Genomic DNA, 27,372 nt, shown 5'->3' with positions numbered 1-27,372 from the left:
CCGGGATGATGGGAGGATGCAGGGTGATCTCCCACTTTCATGCAACCAGTGGCTTGTTCTCCCCACTGCCATGCTGGAGCTTCCACATTTATGTATTGACAAATAAAATTTGCAAAATTTTAAAATATTGTGCACAGATTTTTTTATTTTTCTTCTTTGCAGAATTTCTTCATGGGGTGCTGTACAGCTGTGATGGTGTGATTGTAAGGGGGATGCTGGGCAGTGGGGTGGTCTGGGGGGACGCTGGGCACAGAGGTCAGAGGGAGGTCTCAGTGAAAGGGCGGTGGGCATAGGGATCTGTGGTGGAGGTCTCTGGGCGAGGGGGTGCTGGGCATAAAGGCAGGGCACTGGGTAGGGGGGTGGTATGGCATGGACCCACCCCCAGGTGGAAGGGGCATACTGAAAGTGCAGGGCTGGGCGGATCAGTGCACGTCTGGTGGTTGCAGGTTTGTAAACAGAGCCCTTGTGCTGGGCAGCATGGAGAGGGGCAGATCCCACCACACCATGCCCTGTCTCGTTGTCCCCAACTGGCCCCTCCCTCTGGGGACCAACCCTTCTGCCTCTCTGTGCCATTCCCCACCACCCCTATGGGAGCCCACAAATATGTTTGGCACCAGGTCCACAAAAAGTTAATCCAGCCCTGAGCCTGAAAACTTGTACTTTTCACGAAGTTGGTTCAATAAAAGATTATCTCATCTACACTCTCTCTCTCATATCCTGATACCAACATGGCTACAACATTGCAAACTATCTTGCGTATATTAGAGAAGCAAACTGCAAAGGTATGTTGTAGAGGCTGCCTTAGACCTACCTGAACGTGCTCTGAAACCCATTGGTTGCTGAACACAATAAATCATTCATATCCTGATCTGCTTGGGCAGTCTTATGCTGGGAAGGAGTTTATGATTCTAATCTTATCCAACACATCACAAGTAACGGAGGGCAACTTGTGGATTAGTTTGATCCTATTTAGAAAATAAAATTAAGACCCTCTTGACATTTAAAGTGTGGAGCTGAATTCCTTTCAAATGCACCTGCATCGCAATGAAAAATGCACGGTTAATGACCTGCAATGGAAATCAGAAACCACTTTAAGAGAGGATTTGAGGTAAACATGTAGGACCATCTTATGGAATATTAAATAAGGAGGCTGGGGGAGCGGAGTGGTAAGAAAATAATTTTGCTAGCATGGCTTGATGGAAGACAATCCTCTGAGGAATTTCTTGCACTGACAAATGCCTCAGATCTCAAGAGATCCATCTACTTCATTTATTAAGTAAGGATCTAGAAGCTTCAGTCTAGATTTCTCATTAGCTACTACCACTACCAGAAAGAGCCTGGTATTGGGTGAAAGTAAAAAGATATTCAAAATCCTTCTCAGGAATTTGATACATAGTGTATGCCTGCTTTAAAGCAGGTAGGAATTGAAGCTTGGGTTAACTCAAAGTCCCTACACAGCTCCAGAATACCCTTGTTTATGGGGATAACCACACATTCAGCTGTTTGGGCTGAAGAATATGGAAAACCTGCAGGATTTCTATAGAAATCTTGCAATTTCTTTTGATGAATTTAAAAGATATACCTAGATACTACTGCAATGGTGGACTTATAAATAATATAAACAGGATATTTACTAGTTTAGGCTTCATCCATCGCTCCCTCCCACACCCTCAATGCATCAAACAAATTATGTCCTTTTTTTATTTTTTAAAAGCACTCCACAATTTAGCCCCACCCCTTCTAACTCATTTTACTGCAACATTGACTCCCACTTTAATTCCACCAATAATGTCTCAATCACCCATCTCTTCAACAAGCACTTCTGTGCTTCTTCCCATGCTAACCATGATGTATGGAAAATACTCCTAATCAAAATCTGTAGTCACCACCTTACCTTCTTTCAGCTCCCTCCGCAAAACTTACTTCTGCCATAATGCATACAGAAAACTGCAATTTAATAACGGCCAGGCCATAGGGAGCTGCGATTATTGCTATAGAATGGCTAAGAACTGTGCAGACTGTTATGTTACCCTGTCTCCATCACTCTGTCCAAGCCCACGTGTATTTCTCTTCTCCATCTGTCCAGTTCTTTAACTGTATGCTCTTTGAGGAATAATATTGTCATTTATTATATTTCTGTACAGTGTCCAGCACAATGGAACTCAACCTAGTTGTGTCCTTTTAGCTCTAGTGCTATACAAGAGTTAACAATTAATAGGTATGATTGTAGTAGTGATTTTGCTAAAATATTCCAAACACCTGTACATTAAAAAGAAAACAGGCATACTTGCCTCTCGCTCAGCTTCTTTCAATATTGCTTCTTTCTCCTTGACTCTCTGCACAAACATCTGTCTCATCTCCTCCTCCTTCCGCTGCAATTCACCAAAGAACTCATGCCTCTTAGCTTCATAGGTCTCCTGTAGACTGAAGTCCAGAGAATTTATAGTCTCTATCATATTGTTTGTAAGATAAGGAAACATAAAGGAAGCATGTAAATACAGATTGGCACATTACTTCAACAAGTTGTTCAGCTCATGTAAAAATCTCTCAAATTTCTCATATGCAAGTAATAAACAACCTTAAATAGAAGCAACTACTCCCTACACCTTTGTAGTAAACATGCCTGGGTAGATTTGAAAAAACTGACAAGAAGCCCTTTACTGATCTGATTTGCATCACTTCAAATTACAGCAGTTTAGGACTGTTACAATTCGTGAAACATGGAGTAGGAACACTCTCAATCTCCATTTTGCAAAATGCAGAGTTTACAAGAAAAGGCGGTGGCAAGACACTCAATATGTTGGAAAAGGCCAGGAGTTCTCTCATACTTGGATAGACTGATCGTAATAAGTGAAAACTTAGCATCTCTGAAATGTTTCACCCAAGATGCTACTTCGCACACAACAGGTGTTAGATTGATTATGCCCTATAAAAAGCTATCCTTGGGGAAATAAGTGAAGTAAGAAGGCTCAACCTGAATGAAAGGGAAATAATGTGACCCTGAAACAAAATATATAGGATTCTTTATGTGATTTCAAAACTGAATATCTGGGATAGTCACATGGCTAAAGGTGATATCTGATTTTACAAGTACTTTGATATCCACAATACAGGCTTATTTCTTGAAAAGTCTGAATTTCCTTAACAAAAACATTTTTGTTAGTATGGTTTTAAAAAAATTAGTTTCTTCACAGAAGCTAACACATTTAAAGCGTACCATACTGGTCTTTGAAATTATTAAGAGGGTAACAAAAAAACAGTTCAGGCTATCAAGCAAAAACCTGGACACAAAACACAGAAGAAGGGTATCAACAACAAAACTGTTAATCAGATCATGTTGTTTTATTCCTGTACCCACACCTCAGTTCCCATCTTAAAAAAAGGATAACCTACCTATCTTTGAGAAATGCTTTGTCACGCTTGGATGAAAAATGCTCTTTCCAAAAAGTATCTGAATAAATGTTTTGTAAGACAGCAACGTCTACGATAATTGAGTTTGTGGGCCAGACCCTCAGCTGGTATAGATAAGTCCATTTATTTTACACCAGCTGAGGACCTGGGCCTGTCTCTTACAGGAAATAATGCTGATGAGTAGTTTAATAAAAGGAGCTTCAAACTATTAGCAATGATTAAGGATAAGATTGCGTCACGAAGGTCATGGATTCCATGACTTTCAGAGACCTCAGTGACATTTTCCGCTTCAGCTGTGTGACCTGGGGCAGCGGGGCTTCAGCTGTCAGCTGCTGAGGGACCCCACAGCTCTGAGCCACTGCAGGCAGCAGATGCCCTGGAACTGTCAGCCACCATGGCCATGGATGCTGGAGTCCCCCTCTTCCACAGTGGGGCTTAGATTCTCATCCTCTCCACCCTGGGGCTTGGGCTTCAATCACTCCCCATGTCAGACCTCCCCATTATTTTTAGTAAATATCACAGACAGGTTACAGGCCTCCGTGAATTTACTGTCCACAACCTGTCAGTGACTTTTACTAAAAATAACCATGATAGTCGTAATGTTGGCAATGATGTCCCTCTCTGTTCTGGTGTTACATGTGCCCTGTTTGCCTTGTTTAATATTCTTGTTCCCTTTTCTAGCTGCATCTGGCATCTTTCCTCACTCTCAAGAGCAAGGTTCATGGCTTCCTTCCAGGCTGCTGAAACACTGCATCAACATCTTTTTATTCATTAACTTATGTTCTTCCTTTTTGCCACATTAACAGATTTAAATTCTGTTCAGTTGTTACCACTCAAAGTAATCTTCAGTATAAAAAGTTCTTAGTTTTCCTGATTCAGAACTTGCTGATGTAGATGTTACAAGAAACTGAAACAGTTTCACCTCTTGTTATTTGTCCTTAATTCTATGACAGTGGCAGGAAAGCTCCCCATTCCTAAATATCAATCCATTTTGAGTCAACGTAACAGGAAGTATGACATCACCGGTGCTGATAGTCTATTCACTCCACCTCTTTCTTTCATCCTTCTATGAAAGTCTTGTTGCTGAATGTTTCAATTATTAAATTAGATGTAGTTCCTTCACTACTTTTTTTCCTCCATACATTCAGCACTTTGTTGTTTACTGCCTCACTGACTGTTGGGTGGTGGGACTGCAACATCCTTTCAGTGGGGTAATGGCAGAGGGGGTTGATTCACCTCTTCTTACTCTAAAGCTCTCCCCAATTCAATACCAGGTAAGAGTTTGACACCACTGGTAAGTTAATTATTGTGACAACACTACTTTCCTTCCTCTTCTTCTCTCCCAGTGTGGGATACAGTAACTTACTTCTGTCACAATCCTTGTATCTCAGGCTATGTCTACACTAATGTGGTAAGTCGACCTACACTACGCAACTCCAGCTATGTGAATATCGTAGCTGGAGTCGACGTACCTTAGGTCAAGTTACTGTGGGATTTACACTTACCTCACTCTTCTTGTCGGGAGTAGAGTAGAGGGGTTGACTGGAGAGCGATCTGCAGGTGATTTGGCAGGTCTTTACTAGACCCGCTACGTCGACTGCCAGTGGATCGACCTCAGAGTGTCAATCCCTGCTGTAGTGTAGATCTGCCTTAGGTACTGTAGATTTGCCTTAGGTACTGTGTGTTTTTTCAACCAAATGAACAGTCCATTTTAAAAAAAATAAGTCATGGTAGTAAACATCTCAAGTCTCTAAGTATAAACCAGCTTAATAAAAGAAAAGGCTGTTGGGAAGATTAATGAATTTATGTCTGTGAGATGTTTTGATACTATGCTATAATTTCAGTTCCTAGACAGATAGTTGTTGTTGGCTGCAGCCGGGGTATTTTTTTGAGCACATTAAAAGTGTCAAATATAAGTCATCACTTGAACAGCTCAGATTTAGTGGTGGAATGGTGAAAGGTCCCCACATCAATAATTTTATAAGACGAGACCAGGTCACTTCTTTAAAAATAAAAATCATCACCACAAGATCTTAATGAGTAAGTTGTCATTATCTTCTTTCAAATTAAAAGAAACAGAGAAATTAAGGCACCTCTCCTAGACATTCATTCACTTAGATATATGTTGAAAATTATATTTATAGGAATAGTTCTGCAGAGAAACATACTGGCTAAAATGGTATGCATCCATGAAGTTCACACAAAGAAGTCTGCCTTGAAGATATCAGATTTACCAAATAATCACTTATAAAAGCACTGTTTTTTGTTCTTTTTTCAGTTTGTTTCTAAAATACAGTATTGTTCTGCAAATCACGACAAAAACAGAACATGTAATAACTTCAACCTTCCCCACAATGTTTAATGTCAGCAGAACAACGATCTAAAAAGTGCTTTATTTTAAGAGTGGTTTATATTTCATCAGAGTTTAAGCTGGCACTATACATATCTAATGAATTGTGTATACTGTGGTCAGTTAAATGCTTTTTAAAATGTACACAGCACTGGCTCTGACATGCTTCGTATAATGCACTCCAGCTTTAAAATGAAAATCTAATACAGATATATTATCACCCTTTCTGTAAGAGGGGCTGCTGGGGGAAGGGAGTTTGTGACAAAGGCATTTACGTACAAATAAGGTAAATAATTTTTAATATTTTACTAATACACTTCACATACTTCACTATAGCACTACCACCTACCTTTCTACAGAAGCGTGGCTGTGAGATATAGACTTTTTGCTATCTGTGTAACCCTTTAGTAGGGGGACCCTAAAAACAAAGGTGCAAATCAATCAAGTTTTGCTCATGTTCAATGAGCTTAATTTAAGCAGGCTTAGTAGGACACTAAATATTTCAGCTCACAAAGATCAAATTTACAAGTTGATAGAAATATAAAGAGAGTGATCCAAATAACCTACCTTAAGAGTGATTCAGGTAACTTACTTCTCAGATATATTCTATTAATAAAACCCTTCATTTGACAGAAAAGGTTTAGAACTCTTCAGTATCAAAACTCAACAGGAGTTAAGGCACTACAGTTAACAGTCTCAAGATTTAAATTATGAAGATGGGGCAAGGTGTTTTCAGGGAGTTCTTTGACTCAGACTCACTATCCCAGAGGTTTCCTAAATTTGACAATAGTGGACTTTCAGAACGTACCTTTGCATTTATCCGAATAAAGGCTTGAACAAGAGGCAATCAGTATCTAAATGACTGGTTAAGGATGGGGTTCAAGATCCTTTTAGCGATAACGGCTGTCATGATTTTGTTGTTTTTATTATTTATATACACACAACATAGCACTTTAAACAAAAGATGAGATATAGGAATTCCCCATAGTGGATCAGACCTATGATCCATCCAGTCCAGTATCCCATCTATGAGAGTGATCAGCACCAGATACTTCAGGAGAAGGTGCAAGAAACTCCACAGCAGGCAGCTGAGAGAGAGTCTGGCTTCCATGACTGTGTAATCCTAATCCCTAGTAGTTAGAGATTGGTTTAAACCCTGACACAAGAGGTTTTATATCCCTTCCAACACTTTTTTTTTAAGCACTAACTGTAAACTCTGTTATCAGTGGTTTTCAAACTTTTTTCATTTATGGACCCTAAAAAATTTCAAACGCAGGTGCGGACATCTTTGGAAATCTTAAAACATTTAGCAGACACCCACGGGTCTGCAGATCACAGGTTGAAAACCATTGCTCTATATGTTTAGCAAGAACATCCAAACATCCAAACCCTCTTTGAACCTCACTAATTTCTGACTTCAAAGACATTCTGTTTTAATGAGTTACATCATCTAAGCATTGTGGGGAAAAATACTTCATTTTATCAGTTTTGATTTTGTCAGCTATTAATGTCACTTAATTTCCCCTTGTTCTTATGTTATGGCCTGGGGACAACAGAATCTACCAGTCAATCTTCTCTATACTTTTATAATGTCCCTTTTTATTCATCTTCTTTTTATGGTAAACCATCCTAATCTTTCTTCACATGAAGAACTTTTTCATGCTCCTAATCATTCGTTGCCCTTCTCTGAAAACCCCACAGAACAAGGACAAGTGCCTGCTCTGAAGAATTTAAAATGTAATCCGACACCATGGCTTAAAAAAGTGGATTAACCCAAGGAATAACTGGCTGCTCCAATTTTGGGCATTCTGTTCCCTTTAAAAGAAAATTGGCTGGGAAGCTTGTGAGACACATATTGTGAATGCAGAAAAATAAAGAATAAAAAAAGATTAACTTTAATCCAAGAAAGTAAACAAACATCCATTTTACAAGCCGTATGTATCTTTCCCCATTTACTTAGACTAGTAGCATATATTTTCAATGCTCCTGTAACAGCCAGTTTTCTTCCACCAGAGGATAAACATCTCCTAAGGAAAGAATTTAGGAAATATCCTGGAGTAGGCCCTACCATAGCACTGGGTCAGCAAGCAGTAGACTACAGGAGGGATGCTTATTAGCTGTCAGCTAGCCTCCTACCACCTGCCAGCGTAGGAACCAAAGGAAAGACTCGGGGAGGCACCAGCCAGGAGTCACTTCACTCTGGACTCTGCCTGCACACACTTCTATCTACAGCAGAGGAGAGAAGAGAGGAACAAACACTTCTTCTGGATCAGGACACAGTATAATAGAATTCCACTCATAGATTACCTACAAATTGATGAGGTACAGGTAATGATCGTTTGTTTAAGAGCATGTCGGCGGGTAGTGATCGATCTATCGCGGATCGATTTATCGTGTCTAGTGTAGATGCGATAAATCGATCCACAATTGCTCTGCCGTTGACTCCTGTACTCCACCGCGGCAAGAGGCGGAAGCAGAGTTGACAGAGGAGCAGTGGCAGTCGACCCCACACCGTGAGGATGCGAGGTAAGTCAACCTAAAATACGTCGACTTCAGCTACGCTATTCTCATAGCTGAAGTTGCGCATCTTAGGTTGATTTCCCTACCCCCCACCCCCGTAGTGTAGACTAAGCCTAAGTGGTAAATGGGCTTTAGAATACCAATTTAACATTAAAGGTTCCAATAGCTCTGGTCGGTATACTTTCTGCATTAATGGCCATATATAAATGGGGGGCTGACTATCACAACTTTTACTCCAGGGAAGTTGCAGGTGCTCTACACCTGTCAGAATCAGGCTCTGACTGATTATGACTGGAAGCAAACAGAAAAACACTCATCTTAAAGAAAGGCCTACGTAATTTAAGTACATGATACAAGTAGTATCAGATTTCTGGATTTTTAAATTGCAGCTTGCAGATCTACTCAATTATTTATTCTCTTCAAAGAGCTACCATACCATTATCTCTTTCTCTCAACATCTCCTCTCCTCCACTCTAACTTTTAAATTCTAAATCCTTCAACAACTTGATTTCCAGATTGGTAACAGGTTGGCTATTTACAGGGCTAGTAAACAAGAGTTCTAACCACATGACCAAACCAGCTATGTTTGACTTCAAGTGATGAACCATACACCCTACAAAGTGTTAGATGATAAATTCTAATTTCTAAAACTGTATACCACACATCTGTTTAGATTGATGTTTGTTCAGTACACATCACTACACTTAGTAATACCCTTTTGTGATAGGGCCTCACACGTGAAGCTTATCTCATCGTGATCCTATGTGATTCAGCTGATCCTTCTTTTCATACAAGTATTCTTTTACAAGGCACATGTATAAGATTTGTTGGGTAGACATCCTTAGTTCAGATTAATACAATCTAAATCACAACCAGCGCCATTTAAATCCTGTGGGGATTAGGATATAGTGGTTTGTTAGAATTCTATTATAAACAAAAAAAGTCCGGAATGCAGCTACAAATAAATAACAGTTAACTGTTTTTATTACTAAGCAAACTCACAGAGTACATGAGATTAGGAGGACTACTATATTTATTGGCCTATTTAACCATGAAAAATTGTTATATTTGCTCTCCCATTCCTATTCCTTGTTACACCCACTTGTACCTTAAGTAAGTTTCTAACTTTTCAATTTGGAATTGGGACCATTTCTTTCCAGGTTTTCTGAGAGGACCTAGCATGCTTTGGGGCACAATAATAATTCCACTGCCTTAAATGCAATGGACACTTATCAACATAGTTTTTCATATTAGACAATTTATGAAAACCAATTATGGTTTTCTCTGCCTATGACCTCATCAGCAGTCCTGACAATACAAGACCTATTACTGTTGGCCTGCAAAAGGAACAGTTTTGGACTAAAATTAAATTCAAAACGAATTATCAATCATTAATTAGTGGCAACTATATGAGTGCATTTATTAAATCATCAAAATGACATAGGTGCAATACCACAAAGCTCTTGATGCAGCAAAGCCAGAATATTATTCAAATACTTTATGAATAATGTTGCATTTTTGGGCAGACTGTATATCAAATGAATCCTCTCAATTCTCTCTTCTCATTATAAAGTTATGTAAATTTTCCTTCAGACAAACCAAGTGCCTTCTCTTTTAGGTATCTATGTAATTCTCACTGTGGTACAGAACACAGGGAGAATTGCATGCAGATCCCGCTTGCCTACTTTTGTCACAATAAATCAGTTAGTTAATTACTCTCTTTAAATTCTTTTACTGTACCTATTTCCCTCCTTAAAAAAACAATGATGCCTTCAATAGTTGTGGCTAAGCATATCTAATTCATCTGTCACAAAAGAGTATGCTTGCCATCAATCGCAGGCTTCTCAGTAGGCTAGCTACTCAATAGGTCCCCAATACAGCTGCACACCAATGGCAGTTATAGCTTTCTATAATTCTGATTTCTTGTCAGAGAATCCAATTCCAATCAACATCCAGGGAGTAGAGTGTTAAAACATATAGGTATAACGCTGCAACTTTAGGCCTGGAAATAGTTTAAGTTTAAAGCAGCCTGAAGCTTTAGTTTAGATGCCATATGTATTTTGCTGAAGAAATTGCAGGTATATGAACACCAACATTAAGAAAACGTAGACAGTACTGCAGTCAACACATTTAAGATGCTGACTATGGCCATTTCCAATAGCAGCTGAAACTAGATTTGTCAGCTGCAATACAGTGGTATCACTGAACTTGTCTCTTAATGCCAGCTAAGACCTTTTGCCATTTACACAAACAACTTCCCCATTTGAAGGAAGAATTATTCAGCTACCAATGCATTTAAAGCCTGACCTAAAGTCCATGAAGTAAAAGCAAATGGAAAGCCTTCCACCGACTTCAGTGAGCTTTGGATCTGACCTTTAGTTTTCTACTTATGGAAAGCTCATGTGCTTCCTGTTAGGTTTGGTCAATAATGATTTAATTCACTACATAGTGTCCTGATTGAGGGACAACTCAAGATTATCTAATCAAATATTCTATACATGTGCAGTTACATTCAGATTTCTCTCATGGTAGTTGATGTTCTACATTACCATCTGGTCGCTAGAGAGGTTTTCTGAAGGTCTTTAGATCTTTTGGAAAGTGCTCTCATGTCCAGCATGATCATGTGCCACTTGACAGAATAATGCTAAAAACAGGTATTCATTTAATCAATGCCAAAAACCGTGTTGTCCTAAACATTAACATTCTGCAGTTCGTATCTGTTGCTGCAGCTCTGTAGCTTCTTCTAAGAGATAAAGATGAAAACTGAAAATTTATGCAACTAGAAAAACTATTCTAAAAATAGCTGGAACACGCGTTACTTTTTAGTATTAGTAATAACTGGGTAAAAATGGGCAGATATAAAAATATCAAATAATGATGAGTCAGAACATTAAAAACATTTTTAAGTTCCAGGATATTTTGTTGTTTTTTATATTTATTCCATCCCAGAGTTGGCCATCACTACTGCACAGCCGTAAATTGCACTTCACAGATTTCCATTCTCAATAGAATTCGACTACTAATTATAGACTGGAAGGAGAGAAAAATTGGCAGTTCAGAAGTCTATTTCTGGAAGAATTCTAACACGTAATGTGCACGGACAAATGAAGCAGTCATGCATGTGGAAAGAAGAGGCTACATAAAGAAAAAAATTCAGAAAGTTAGAAAAATTGGGAAATACGAATTATGAGGATTTGCTGTGCAAAGTGCGATTATACAAAAAAAGCCTGTTTACAACTAAGCTCTTTCTTTTTGCTTTTCATGAGAACTTTTGGAATCCCCCCTTAATTCTATGGCAGGCTATTTGGAGATTTTCTGTGGCATGAACAAATTTCTAATCTTTATGGGTAAATAAATTAAAAGAGTTAAAAGCAGTACCAGTAAGTTTATAGGATTGAAGTTATTTATTCAATTATTTCTGACCATGGAGTCCAACCACACTATCACTTCTACATCAGATATCAATAACAAATGAGACAAAACAGCAAAGTTGGAAGTATAAGAAAAAGCAAGGTTATGCTGGAATTAGTTTCAAAGGCAAGAAAAAAGAATAGAGAATAGAGTACATATATGTAGAAGAACATGGGCTGCCAAATGTGTTTTTGCACGAAATAAATCAAAATCCTGTTTTGGAACAAAGCATCAGTGATCTATGAGAAATACAGAAATAGTCTGTACTCCTCTAAAATAGTCACATCACATATATAGTATACAGTGATGATGACTAGATAAAAATATTACAATTTCCACGTATTACTGATATTTCCTTCAGACAGCACTATTTGTTTCTAGTGGTGGGTTAAAGAATATAATTTTTCATCCTTTCCCTCAGACTATAAAGGATTAGGGATCATAATGGAAGGATTGAATGAAATCAACATTCAAGCTAAAGGATTCACTCGCTTACCTGACTGGTTTGTTTTCAGGGCCTGTGTCTCTGAAGCCCATCTCTTCCAGTTTGCAGCGTCTATACAGCTCATAGTGCCGTGCATGAGTCTGTTCTCTCAGGTCTTCCATATTTGTGCAAATAAGCATCTCACGAAGCTTTACAAAGTCACAGTGGTTCTCATTTTCCACTATTCAAGTAAATAATAATAGTAATATTGATCCATGATATACAAAGGACTATACTGTAAAACAGTATTTTGAATAACCTTGGTATTTTCTATTCAATTAGTTAAGTTTTTTGGGGGTAAAATGTCCCTAGTTTCTTTTACCCAGTTGCTGCCTCATGATTTGTGATACATAATTCAAGCATTAACTATAAACATTGTTTATCAGGCTCCATTATTTTTCTTTTCATGATTCCCTATTTGAATCTACAAAAGAAATCACTTTCTTTCTCCTCTGTTCAGATATAATAGCCTTGTAACATTTGGTAATGCCATCTGCACCATTACAGTGCAACAGCATAACTAATCACCACATCCAGGATCTGATGGCCTGATTTTCTGAGATGCTCAGCACTCATAAATCTCATTGTGTTGATGGGACCTGGAAGATCAAGCCATGAATGTTTTGGATCAGTTAGCCTATCAATCTGGCATCAGAAGCCAGCATCAGCCCACTTAACATCGAAACATAAACACTTCTGCAACTTGAGTGGACTTTATAATGAAAACAATATTCACATACTACTCAAAATTCAGATTTTACCTTGTACAATGCCCCAAGGGTACTGTCGAGCTTTCACCATTTTGTTTCCAACCTTCATTTCCTCCATACTCCCCACTACAGCAAATGGTAAATGTCCCTGTAAAACAGTCAGAACAATTCAGTCTTATTTCCCAGTATCTTTACATACGAACTGGAAAACAACACTTGAAAATTAAATCAGAGAAACAGCAAGCATTTGGAGACGAATAAACATATTATAACTACAAGTCAGTTTCACATAGCAAATCCATTTAAAAAGATCAATAGCTAATCAAATCCAGCCTGCTAGTGCACTTAGGGACTTTGGAGCTTCAACGCAGGGCTGAACATGTCACAAGGACTCCTGGTTCTCAAATCCAATACAGTCTTCATAGATTGCTACAGTAAATGGAGTTTGAGGTAGTTGTCCCTCATGTATCAATTTCTATTGGAAAAGGCCAGCAGACAGTTGCTCTGTCTGGGATACAACCTTCCTCAAAGCAGAACAGGCATCCTCAGCATCCATCAGTGACAGACATGAGGCCATTACAGAAAGCGCAGAGCTTGAGGCCTGAGATCTTGATCATGCCACAAGCTCAGCCAGCCATGAGGCAGGAAATGTTGCCTAAACACTGAATGACTGCTCCACAACTAAACCTGAAGTACTGCTAACTGGGAAGAAAGTTATTAGAGTAACACAAAACCAGGAATCCTTTTCTGTCAGAATAAGCCATGCCAGGTATCAGACATTACAGCATTCTGATTCCCTGCCACAAGTGATAAGGGGGAACCAACTGGTGGCTTGGGCTGCACACCCATTTATGTCCTTGGACACATGTAACCCTCAACAGCACTGCTTGTCAAACGTTCTGACCAGCAGATACAAGATCCATAGATACCAACAGCAGGATCCCCCATAGACAGTATTCCAAAAAGAAAAACCTAGTTTTCACTCAAATTCAGTTTAAGGTGATGAATACCACCAACCAATAGAAGAACAGGGGGATTTTGGGGGGAAGGGGACCCAGACTAGATGAATATCTCTAAATTTTTCCTTAAGTAGTTCATAAAAAAGCAAAAGTAAATATCCAGCTTGCTACAAATATAAAATCCTATTTCCTCAAGAAGAACATGCAAGGAAAAGCATGAAAAGTGGTAAAAAGGATACTTTATACCAGAACATCAAACATTCTTTCAAATGTATGCAACATACTTACATTCATGGTGGCATTAATTTTAGAAATGGTTTCATCATCTGTTGGAAACTGGTATATCTGGACTCCATTACTAACCAATTCACTCATGAGTTTGATTTTAAACTTCTGTAGTTCAGTTTTAGAAATGGTGTCTGCTTTGGCTATGACTGGTATAATGTTCATCTATTAAATAATATAAACAACATGAGATGTGTAAAGGCTTTGTTTTCAAGCCTGTAAATTTTATATGTTAAAATATTCAGTTTCCCATAACATCTGAATTAATTTCTAACAAGCTTTCCAGTGACTCTTATGTGAATGGTTCCATTCAAAAGCCAAAGTAATAAGAAACACTGTGTACGTTTTCAAAGTGAATACTTTGAACATCATAATCAAGCAGTAACGTGTTACCTAATAATCTCACCAAAACAGAGCTGATCAGAGAACAAAAGTGAGTAGAAGAAAGGTATTATAATCCCACTAGAAAGAAAGCAAACCTCCATCACCATTCAAAGACGACTGTAAGGAAAGGAATAGTAACATACACAAAGTTACCAGCTACAATATGTATATTTTTACTAAGATCCTAAATCCAAAGTTAAGAAAAAATTATATTAACACTGTGTACTCTAGCTATTTCTCTATGCCTATAAAACAGCAAATTTGCTGTTTTCTCCTTGTTGGTACCCTAAAAGTCTGCTGTGCTGTTAGATTCAAATATTTAACTTTGCCCTGCTGAGAAACTTACTAAAAACATTCCTGCCAAAATCATAGTCTGAATCTTAATGCATATGCACAAGGGAAAACAAATTAAGACTGCACAAGCAGCCTTAATTCTGGCATTTCCTAAGTTTTGAGAGCTTGACTTTGCAAACAATGTGCTTTTAACTTATGGTATTTTTGTACATAATTTCTTATAAAAAATGGATAAACAAACTCCATCATGTGACATCATATTGAAACCCACGTCAGCAAGTTTGGACTCTTTGTATCCACCACACAGACCTCAGCCACTTGAGCTAATGGAGTAATTGAGAGCAACAGTAGGTTGTCATCTTCTATGTGGACCAGCACTGAATAGAGATGGGAAATTTTGCCAATCGGTTTCAAAGATGTTTGCTAACAGCATAGTAATGGTGAGACTCAGGAATCCTGGGCTCCATTCCAGGCTCAGGAGAAGAGTGCAATATATTGGGCACAGGCTCTTCTGTCCATTCCCCCCAAATTTGGCCCTTCTGCCATGTACCATCCATGGAAAGTCCAAGTTCTCCTTCTCTCAGCTCCTCATCACATCCACGCTGCAGCATGACCAGCATGGATGGACTCTTTGGAGAATTTAGCTACCAAGTTCAAGCAAGTCTCTACTGAGCATTTGTAAACTATACTTTTTCAAAGCTTTATCACTTGGCTAAATTTGGGCAGATTTTCACAAGGAAAACAAAAAGCAAATTTTTGATACAAAAACCAACCCCATGCTAAATTTCAAGTCCTTGCTCCCAGGATCAGCTTTAGTAACTGCAGGGCCCGATTCAAATATCTGGCGGCGGTGCAGGACTTCGGCTGCACTTCGGCGGCAGGGGGTCCGCTCTGGGTCTTCCGCGGCACCGAAGGACCACCCGCTGCCAAAATGCCACCAAAGACCCCCAGAGCGGACCGCTGCCAGGTGAGTTAAAAAAAAAAATTAAAAAGGCACCTAAGGCGCGGGGCTCTCTTAGTCATAGGGTCCGATTCTGGGGAATTGGGAGAATCAGCCTAAAGCCAGCCGTGCCTGCTCCAAAGCATAGGGATGCTAGAGTTTCTCAAAGAAAAGGTTGTCAGTATTTTTAACACACACAAAATGTAATTTTCCTTGGCCTCGTTCTCAGAACCAGCTGACCCATTGTGGCTAATGTTTTCTCTCTCTCACTCACGCACACACACCCTGAAGCAGATGCCCACCATGCAAAAATTTCAGCCCACATCGTTAAAGTCTGGCAAAGGTAAAAGCATCTTAAAACAGTTTTATAATGGGAAGTGTAGGGCCACCTAATAAGTGTGGCTAACAGCTGCATATAATTTACTTACACACACACACTTTTTAAAAAACACAGCAGGAATAGCTTCTAAAGGCCATTAATTTATAATGAGAGAGACAGGGTGGGTGAGGTAATATTTTGTATTGAACTAATTTCTGTTGATGAAAGAGACAAGCTTTCAAGTTCTGTGACCTGAAGAGCTCTGTGGAGCTCCAAAGCTTGTCTCTTTCACCAACAAAAGTTGGTCCAATAAAAAGTATTACCTCACCCATCTTGACACCCACATATCCTGGGACCAACACAGCTACACTACCACTATTCATAATGTAAGAGTAGCAGGTATCATTCACATTGTGGCAGTGGATGTAGTTAAGCAGTTTGGTGGGCATTTGGTCTGACAATTAAGCCAGAACCACTCCATAACTGGTTCCCTATCCTGGCCTTGCTAACTAGAAAGTATTCTTTCTATGAGACAAGTCACCTCTTCCAACCTAGAGTTGTCTTAAACCCTACTCAGCAAGATCTATGAGGGTTTGAAGGGACCACAATACTTAGTAGTAGAGAGAGCTAACCACAGAACAGCTAAATATGTTCAATAATCATAGAATCATAGGACTGGAAGGAATCTTGAGAGGTCATCTAGTCCAACTCCTGCCTCAGGGCAGAACTAAGTATTATCTAGACCACGGGTCGGCAACCGAAGGCACGCGAGCCAATTTTTTATGGCACGCGGCTGCCTGCTGGGACTCCGCGTGCCATTAAAAATCCTGCCGATGCAGCAAGCTGCGGGGTCCACGGTCCCGGGTCAGAGTGCTGGCCCGAGCGCAGCAAGCCGCTGCCACCTCTCTCGCCTTCCCTGCCTTCCCCTAGAGCCCTGCTGCTGCGCGCGCAGCGCTCTGGAGGATAGGGCTAGGCGCTCCCGTGGGGCAGCGTTTGGCTCCGTGGGGAGGGAAAGATGCTCCCCGCTCATCCGGAGCCCTGCTGCCGCGCGCACAGCACTCTGAGGGGCGGGGCGGAGCAGGGCTGCGGGCACAGGGGCAGCAGCAGGGCTCCAGATGAGCGAGGAGCCTCATGGAAAGGGAGCCGGCTCCAGGGCCAAGGGGGTTGAGTAAGGGGTGGGGGCAGTCAAGGGACAGGGAGCAGGGTGGGTTGGATGGGGGGTTGGAATACTGGGGGGTGGTTAGGGGCAGGGGTCTCTGGAGGGGGAAGTCAGGGAGCAGGGCGGGTTGGATGGGGCATGGGAGTCCCGGGGTCTGTTTGGGGGGTGGATAAGAGTCAGGGGAGTCAGTGGACAGGGAGCAAAGAGGGTCCTCGGGGAGCAGTTAGGGTGTGGGGGGGGTCTCTGGAGGGGGTGGTCAGAAGACAAGGAGCTGAGGGCGCTGGATGAGTCGGGAATTCTGGGGGGACTGTCGGGAGGAAGGAGTGTGGAGAGAGTTTGGGGCAGGCAGGGAGCGGGGGGGGGGTTGTATGGGTCCAGAGTTTTGGGGATCCTGTTGGGGGCGGGGAACGGTTAGATAGGCATGGGAGTCCAGGGGGTCTGTCTGGGTGTGAGGGTGTGAATAAGGGTAGGGGCAGTCAGGGGACAGGTACGGGGTAAGGTCCTAGGAGGGCAGTCAGGGGATAAGGGGCAGGGAGGCTTAGACAGGGGGTGGGGTCCCAGGAGGGGGTAGTTGGGAGGAGCAGGGGGGTTGGGGGTTCTGGAGGGGACAGTCACCCAGTCCTCTGCCCTGAGCCCTGACCCCCCCACACACATCCAGCCCTCTGTCCTGAGCCATGCCCCCCCCCCGCCCTGAGCCCTGTACCATCCAGCCCTCTGTTGACTCCTTCACCCTCCCCATGACCCCAGCCCTGACTGGCACCCCTACAAAAACCCAGCCCCCCTACCCTGACACCTGCACCCCCCTCACATGCCCCCAGCCCTCTGCCCTGACTCTTGCACGCCACACATCCTCCCCCCATATCCCATGCACATCCCCACCTCCACCCTGAGCACCAAACGGGAGCCCCTGCACCCCCACTCACATTCCCACCTGCACCCCTCACAACACATGGGAGCTGTCCAGGTAAGTGCCCCCACATCCAAACCTCCTGCCCCAACTCTGAGCCCCCTCCTTCATTCTAGCTCCTGGCCAGACTCTTCACCCCCAGCCCTGTGCTTGGTCCACTCCAACTCTCAGCTCAGTCCAGAGAGAGGAAGAGAATAGGCGAGAATCAGGGAGAAGGTAGGTACCCACTGTATGTGGGCAGGGCGGGGCTGGGACTCCAGACCGGCACTGGGCTCAGCGGGTCCGGCAGCCGGGATCCCGGGTAGCAGGAGCCGGAGGATGGAGCCCCTGAGCAGCAGTGGGCTGAGCCGCTCAGCCCACTGCCGGTCTGGGGTCCTGGCCACCAACCCCACACAGCCCACTGCCAGTCTGGGGGCCCGGCCACCAGTCCCACACAGCCTGCTGCCGGTCTGTGGTTCTGGCTGCCAGACCCTTCCCAGCTGGGGTACCGGCCGCAGGCCCCACTCAGCCCACTGCTGGCCTAGGTGAACAGAACCCCAGACCAGCAGCGTGCTGAGTGGGTCAGTGGCGTAAGATCTTCGCTTTTCCATATTAAACAAATCCATTTTTTCAATCTTCCCTCACAGACCATGTTTTCTAGACCTTTAATCATTTTTGACACTCTTCTCTTGACTTTCTTCAATTTGTCCACAATGTTCCTGAAATGTGGCGACCAGATTATTTCAGTATTACAGTTGAGGCCTAATCAGTGCGGAGTAGAGCAGAAGAATTACTTCTCATGTCTTGCTTACAACACTCCTGCTAATACATCCCTGAATGATGTTCGCTTTTTCTGCAACAGTGTTACACTGTTGACTCATATCTGGCTTGTGGTCCACTATGACCCGCAGATCCCTTTCCACAGTACTCCTTCCTAGGCAGTCATTTCCCATTTTGTATGTGTGCAACTGATTGTTCCTTCCTAAGTGGAGTACTTTATATTTGTCCTTATTGAATTTCATCCTATTTACTTCAGACCTTTTCCCCAGTTTGTCCAGATCATTTTGAATTGTAATCCTACCCTCCAAAGCACTTGCAACCCCTCCCAGCTTGGTATCAGCTGCAAACTTTATAATATACTCCCTATGCCATTATCTAAATTATTGATGAAGATATTGAACAGAACTGGACCCAGAACAGAACTGCAGGACCCCACTTGTTCCACCCTTCCAGCATGACTGTGAACTGATAACTATTCTCTGGGAACTGTTTTCTAACCAGTTCTGCACCCACCTTATAGTAGCTCCATCTAGGTTGCATTTCCCTAGTTTGTTTATGAGATGGTCATGCGAGACAGTATGAAAAGCTTTACTAAAGTCAAGATATGCCACCTCTACCACTTCACCCCATGCACAAGGCTTGCAACCTTATTTTGGTATCAGGTTGGTTTGACACAGTTTGTTCTTGACAACTCCATGCTGACTGTTACTTATCACCTTACTACCTTCTAGATGTTTGCAAACTGATTGCTTAATAATTTGCTCCATTATCCTTCCAGGTACAGAAATTAAGCTAATTGGTTTGTAATTCCCTGGGTTGTCCTTATTTCCATTTTTATAGACTGGCACTATATTTGCCCTTTTCCAGTCTTTTGGAATCTCTCCCATCTTCCATGACTTTTCAGAGATAATCACTAATGGCTCAGATATCTCCTCACTCAGTTCATTGAGTATTCTAGGATGCATTTTGTCAGGCCCTGGTGACTTGAAGGTATCTAATTTGTCTAAGTAATCTTTAACTTGCTCTTTCCCTATTTTAGTCTCTTCTGATCCTACTTCATTTTTCACTGGCATTCACTATGTTAGATGTCCAATCACCACCAACTTTCTTGGAGAAAACCGAAACAAAGAAGTCATTAAGCACCTCTATCATTTCCACATTTTCTGTTATTATTTTTGTCTCTCTCTGAGTAATGGGCCTACCCTGTCCTTGGTCTTCCTCTTGCTTCTAATGTATTTGTAGAATGTTTTCTTGTTACCCTTTATCTCTCTAGCTAGTTTGATGAATGAAATATATCAAATATATCAAAGGACTGCAGCATATTGGACTATATTTCTAATGATTATGTCCTGTTTTATTTTAAAACCCACCTTTCTCCTATATCAGCAAGCAAACAGTTATACATTTCACAAAAGCAAACAGCAGATGTTGAGTCAGATGTAGTTTTGTACTGTGAACTGTCCTTTCAAATCCTCTGATTACTTTTATACTGTGTGTTCACGTTTCTGCTGTTAGAAAGAATTTTAGCCTAAAATATTTTGTCTTTTGCAAAGCACGTGACTTTCCAGTGAAGCCCAGAGAAGCATTTAGTCCTGAGAAAGAATGATCCATTTCCCAGTTTCTTAACTTCACAAGTTTACACAAATACTCATTTCTCCCCCACTAGTGATTGTTTTTATTGCTTTTAGGAACCAGCAAAAGGGGGAGCACGCGCATAGATGAGCAAACGAACACACAGAGTTGATCAAACTTTGAGACTCCTCTTGAGATCTCCCACAAGGCTACATTGAAGATTGCTACAAAGCAATGGGATCAGCAATACCCCAATGCAGGTTCACAAAGAACTAGACTGATGGACTTGCATAGAAGCCCACAGCAGTAATCCATCAGTATAATACAGCAGAACCAGGTTAAAAATAAAAAACAGCAGCAAAGCACTCCTTAAAAAGAAGCTCATAAAAACTTAAAAAATCTGGACTTAGTCTATGAGAACAATTACCCAGGAAGACAAAATTAAAAGACCTGTTTCCATGGAGGTACAATTACCCTAGCCACAAGAAAATGTTAGGAACTTTTTACATTTCTTTTACCGTCATTCTATCACATTTTCACCATAACTTAGTACCTAGGATGGCACTTTTCATCTTTGCAAACATTAATCTTCCTATGACCATTGAAACAAGAATTCCTCCAAAATAAAATGTGTGTAATGGACAGATGGTGCACACACCTTGTACGTGACAAGGTAAGAGAAATCTATTTCAAAGTCCAAACTACTTTTTCAGAAGCTCATATACAAAAATTGTTTTTCAATTCCACAGAAGACTGAAGATTTCCTCCACGACAAGCAGGGAACACAAACCCACGCTTCTTACCTTTGAATATACTACATACAGTGAAATCCCTCAATACAGGAAATTCATAAACTGATTATAGTATATTTTTACATTGTCCACAAAAAACAACCCCAAACACAGAACAAGAGACTAAAAAGACAAAAGCTTCCTAAATGATTGTGAATCACTTCTATATATTACCAACTTTCCTAGGTAAAGATAAAGCAATATAACACTGCTGACGTTGATAATCTAGGCTCTAAAATGTCATATTAGAGATGTTCCAGGTGGATTATTTTCTCCCTATAGCTTTATGAATGAGATAAGCAGTTACAGTTTATGTCAGAGACTTTCTTTTAAATGCAGTTGCATTAAATAATCAGCATTGGCTCATTTCAACAAGTTTCAACAACAAAAAGATGTCTCTAATGGATGAACCTGCCTACGAATATAAGAAAAGACTGTTTAACGCTACTGTTCTGACAGCAATGATATACAGAGCAGAAAGCTAGTCAACCACGAAAGTGGAGGAAGAAACATTTGCTGTCACCCAGAGAGCAATGGAAAGGCGAATGTAATCATATACTGAATGAGGAGATCACCGCATTTCAAGAAAGATGTGGAGAAATTGGAGAGGGTTCAGAGAAGAGCAACGAGAATGATTAAAGGTCTTGAGAATATGACCTATGAAGGAAGGCTGAAGGAATTGGGTTTGTTTAGTTTGGAAAAGAGAAGACTGAGAGGGGACCTGATAGCAGTTTTCAGGTATCTAAAAGGGTGTCATCAGGAGGAGGGAGAAAACTTGTTCACCTTAGCCTCCAATGATAGAACAAGAAGCAATGGGCTTAAACTGCAGCAAGGGAGATTTAGGTTGGACATCAGGAAAAAGTTCCTAACTGTCAGGGTAGTTAAACACTGGAATAGATTGCCTAGGGAAGTTGTGGAATCTCCATCTCTGGAGATATTTAAGAGTAGGTTAGATAAATGTCTATTAGGGATGGTCTAGACAGTATTTGGTCCTGCCATGAGGGCAGGGGACTGGACTCGATGACCTCTCGAGGTCCCTTCCACTCTATGAGTCTATGAGAAGGCATACAGATGTAGTGACCAATGCAGTGCAGGCAATGTATGACGCAAAGTGAAGATGGATGGGTCATGTAGTCTGCAGGCAAGACAATAGGTGGATAACCTGTATCAGTGACTGGATCCCCAAAGACCACAAGCGACCGCTGGGCAGACCGAAAAATGCGCTGGGTCGATCCCATGACAAAACTCTTTGGCCAGAAATGGAAAGAACATGCTCACAACAAAATAGAATGGTGTGGTATTGACTTGCATTCGTGGAAGGACGGGCAACGACAAGCCAGACAAAGGTGTTTTATTCATTTCAGACATATCTATCTTTACTTTCTACAACTTGCTCTCTCCCCTCCTTATTGTTGCCCGTATAAATATCCCATTGTGATATGAAAAAAATTAGGTGAGTAGTTTGTACAAGCAAATTGTTTATACAATTTCTAAAATATGCTTGCCTTGTGTATTAAACAAATGCGCACAACAAAAAATGCTTCCCACCCAAAAACGAGGAACTGTTTGCATAATGTATGGTAGAGAACAACCGCTGATGAAGTAACTGTAAGACTAACAAAACAACCAGCACAGACTGGTATAATAGTTAAATAGGTCTACTTTAAACCATTATAAATACATGCGTCCAAGGCTAAAACAATAATACTCCAACATTAAATATGTAACAGGATACAGTTATATTTACCTTAATTTACCTGCTAAGGAAACACTTGTTTTTGTCAGGATTATCTAAAATCTATTATTTGCAATTTTAGTAGCTTTATTCAAAAAAAATATTTCTTGTAACCATACATGGGTACAAATTAATACATCGCAATAAAGATACCTTAAAAGGCATGGCTCTGGACATCCAGAGATATGTTACAGAATAAAATTTTTAGTTACATCAGATCAATCCATATTTAATTAAGATTGTTTAACTGAAGGCTGTACTCCTTAAGTTTCCCATATTCCCTGAGAAACTGTTCCATATTCCATTCACCCTTTAAGTAAGAAACTTCCATGTCTTACAGGCCATAGCCAGCACTCAAAGATTGATGGGCTCTTTAAAATATGAAAAGCAAAACAAAAAAGTTAATCTGACCTTAGAGCTCACAATTTTCCAAAACTAACCGCAATTGTAGGTTTCTGGCTTCAGCGCCCTCAATGTTTGGTGCAAAATGCAGGGATTTCAATAACAAAGGATAAACTTCAAGGCATTACCTTAATTGTTATCTTATGTAAAGGAGGACTTCAGAGTTACGAACATCAGAGTTACGAACTGACAGGTCAACGACACACCTCATCTAGACCTGGAAGTATGCATTCAGGCAGGAGAGACAAAAAAACAAAAACAAAAAAAAGAAAGCTGTACAGCACAGTACCATGTTAATGTAAACTACAAAAAAAAATAAAGAGAAAGTTAAAAAAAGATTTGACAAAGGAAGGAAACTGGTTCTGTGCTTGTTTCATTTAAATTAAGATGGCAGCATTTTTCTTCTGCATAGTAAAGTATCAAAGCTCAATGTTCAGTTGTAAACTTTTGTAAGAACCATAACATTTTGTTCAGAGTTACAAACATTTCAACATTACAACCTCCATTCCCGAGGTGTTCGTAACTCTGAAGTTCTACTGTAGGCTTGTTGGTACCAACTCGTTACTTTCCCACCTAATGTCTTATATCTCAAGTATGAACCGAACAGTTTTATGCTACCAAATATGTATCTAGCTTATCATATCAAAACTTCAAAAAAATCAAATGAAAGTAATTTTCATCATCTTCTACTGGTTTTCTCTTTGCAATATCTATTTTTGTATGGTGAGTGTGCTGTTCCAAATGAAGCCCTTTTTTTAGTAATTGTGACAGAATGTACCCCTGCATTTCCACACTACACACTATTGTAATAATCTTTATACAAAATATGCTTTCTAAGGTATCATTTGAAAACTCAATTTGCTGGTCATTATTATCTCCTAGTAAAATATGTGAGACAACACTGCATGTGAAGTTTAAGATTCCACTGTATGGTGTTAACAACACATGTTCCAGCCAGAAGTTGGCAATCAGGTCTGTTCTAAACAAAGGAATGTGTACTCTGCTTAATTTGCATTAAAGCAGTAAACAGAGTCATCAAGCAGAAAGAGACACAAAGGAAGCTCAAACATGTGAGAAGAAAAGAGCAGGGAACATTCTTCCTCAGACTTTGGCGGGTCGGACTATCACTTCCCGCAGCTCCCATTGGCCGGGAAGGGTGAACTGCGGCCACTGGGAGCTGCGGGGGGCCATGCCTGTGGACAGTCAACGTCTGCAAAACGTCTCATGGCTTGTAATCAGCTTAACCTAGTGGGCCACACGCGGCCCGCAGGTTGCCCACCGCTGGTCTAGATTGTACTCAGGTAAGTCATAGTAATGTCTTACACTAATGTCAAAGTATTTTTGATATATTACATTCCTTACCTCCATGCATAACTCCAAAGACTTTATTTGCCTTTTTACATCAGCCACATAAAATCAGGTGATTTTAAGTGTACTACATATAGTTGGCTCCAAAACAGTGTTTGTGCTGAACCCTCAAATATATAACCTTTGCTTAATTTTAAGGAGCAATATGTTCTGCTACACTGAACTCCATGAGCCCCTTATTCCCATGGTAAATCTGTTCTGAACATCCTGAAGGACAAACTTTCAAATACATTAAGTGAGAACAAGCCACATGTCATTTTTCTAACTTAACAGTGACCTGTAAATATTTTAGCAAAAATACATTTGTGTACTGAATTGTCTCAAAGGGTGTGGTGATGGTGAATCATTCTGGATGTAACTAATTTTAAACCACATTTTTTTCCTCTCAGTTCATTTCAGGTTTCCTGAACGTGAGTTGGGCTGCTCAACTCTTGTGACTCCCCTCACACTGTAGCTACCACTGGTAGAAATATGCACCCAACTCATAGAAGGTTACATATATTTTACAAACATTTTTTTTTTTAGAAGTCTATAAAATTGCCATAAAAAAGTATCACTAATTTCTTGACCTAAGTTTTTCTATCATTTTAAAAAGTACCCCTAATGAATCAGAAGCTAAATTCATATAAGTGCTTGGTCAGAAATGCTCTGCTGGCATGAAAAAACAAAGAAAATATCTGATTCTTCAAAACATTAGATAAATCACCTGAATATGAAGACAAGTGAAAACCTGGTTTGTAACATACCACATTAGTACTTCTTACTTCAAATTACAAATGACTGAATCTGCATCCTATGATCAGTACAAACAGCTAGAAAATTCATTACACTTGAATTTTAGCGGTTCCGTGCCAAAAAGAGTACATAAATTTAAAAAAAAAAAAGTTTCCATCCACTTGATATTCAAATTTTTTTAATGGTATATATTTCTAAATGAAATAAGAACTCAGTAAAATATGTTGTTGATATAAAGTTCAAAGCCACTTACCAACTGCAAATAGAATCACAGAATCTAGGACTGGAAGGGCCCTTGAGAGGTCATCTAGTCCACGCCCCTGCATGCATGGCATGACTAAGTATTAACTAGAATATACCTGACAGGTGTTTGTCTAATCGGCTTTTAAAAATCTCCAATGATGCAGATTCCACAACCTCCCTAGGCAATTTATTTCAGTGCTTAACCACCATGACAGTTATGAAGCTTTTCCTAATGTCCACCATCCTTGCTGCAATTTAAGCCCATTGCTTCTTGTCCTATCCTCAGAGGTTAAGGAGAACAATTTTTCCTCCTCCTTGTAACAACCTTTTATGTGTGTGAAAACTATTATGTCCCCCTTAACTCTTCTCTAGACTAAACAAATCCAATTTTTTAAATCTTCCTTCACAGATCATGTTTTCTAGACCTTTAATCATTTTTGTTCTTCTCTGGACTTTCTCCAATTTGTCCACATCTTTTTTGAAATGTGGCACTCAGAAATGGACACAATACTCCATCTGAGGCCTAATCAGCGTGGAATAGAGTGGAAGAATTACTTCTTGCTTACAACACTCCTGCTAATCCATCCCAGAATGATGTTTGCTTTTTTTTTTCCCCAACACTGTTACACAGTTGACTGATATTTAGCTTGTGATCCAGTACGACCCACAAATCTCTTTCTGCAGTACTCCTTCCTAGGCAGTCATTTCTCATTTTGTGCAACTGATTGTTCCTTCCTAAGAGGAGTACTTTGCATTTGTCTTTATTGATTACTTGCTTAATTACTGAAACACACAAATCTCTTTTCATAGCTCACAAGACAGACTACTACATCATACATAGTACATGCAAAGAAATCACAGCTACAGCAACACACAATAGGATGATTCATTTTAGAGCATTTTTAGGTGTGCCGGCAGAGAATTCCAAAGGCATCAGACAATACTTTCAATCACCAATTTAATCCTTGGAGTGAACCATCCATCATATAATAGATCTTGAAAAAGTGCATCATCTTTCATACAAGCTATCTCAAAATGCTTTACAGATATAAAGAAACACTATTACTAGGAAAGGTGTGTTAACATTGACTTTGTTTACATATTCCCATATTCTAAAGAAAAATATTTGGAATCAAAACTTGTTCTACTATACCAATTTTAAAAAAAGTCAACCCAGCTAGTTGAAAGCATTCAATGTTTAAAAAACTGTTTGTTTCCCTTACTACAGTAACTGCAGATCTCCAGTATGATTGCTTGTACTGATATCCACTCTGTGATGAGCAATAATTTGTCCTTAAACTCAAGTGGGGATTGAGAGGTCTCACTTGAACAATGACTGTAGGATTCTTCTACCAAACTGAAGATCCAATCTAGAAGCTAAATCCAGGAAGTAATTCTATACAAAAAATACAGACTGAATTCCAGGTAACAGTATTTCGTATTTCAGTGACAGAAACATCTGACATAAGCAGAAGAGGTCACCTTAGACCTGAATGAATGTGTTCCAATACCTATCATTTTAATACTCACTAATTCATAGGAAGAAAGTACACAGAATCTAATTAACTTGGATAATCTGAGTGGAGACTAGCTAATCCCAAAAAATATCGCAGTGTGCTACCAGGAATCCCAGT

At 40.3% G+C, this 27,372-nt stretch overlaps 1 protein-coding gene across 3 annotated transcripts in view; it reads right to left on the bottom strand.

Moving 5' to 3' along the window:
* The window catches only part of SEPTIN10 (septin 10), a 52,118-nt gene that overhangs the window by 13,109 nt on the left and 11,637 nt on the right, over positions 1 to 27,372 (bottom strand). The window contains exons 5-9 of one of the 3 annotated variants that reach the window (XM_030569243.1): positions 14,134 to 14,295; positions 12,938 to 13,034; positions 12,189 to 12,357; positions 6,111 to 6,179; positions 2,292 to 2,424 (exon numbers count right to left, since the gene is read on the bottom strand). In XM_030569243.1, coding sequence (XP_030425103.1) covers positions 2,292 to 2,424; positions 6,111 to 6,179; positions 12,189 to 12,357; positions 12,938 to 13,034; positions 14,134 to 14,295 — 630 coding nt within the window. Of the gene's footprint in view, positions 1 to 2,291; positions 2,450 to 6,110; positions 6,180 to 12,188; positions 12,358 to 12,937; positions 13,035 to 14,133; positions 14,296 to 27,372 lie in introns of those variants that run through there. The other 2 variants (XM_030569263.1, XM_030569252.1) reach the window with 2 other exon arrangements.

Source organism: Gopherus evgoodei, chromosome 1 (assembly GCF_007399415.2).
Source record: "Gopherus evgoodei ecotype Sinaloan lineage chromosome 1, rGopEvg1_v1.p, whole genome shotgun sequence".
In the NCBI taxonomy this organism is placed as follows: Eukaryota; Metazoa; Chordata; order Testudines; family Testudinidae; genus Gopherus; species Gopherus evgoodei.
This window is presented reverse-complemented; position numbering and strand designations above follow the sequence as displayed.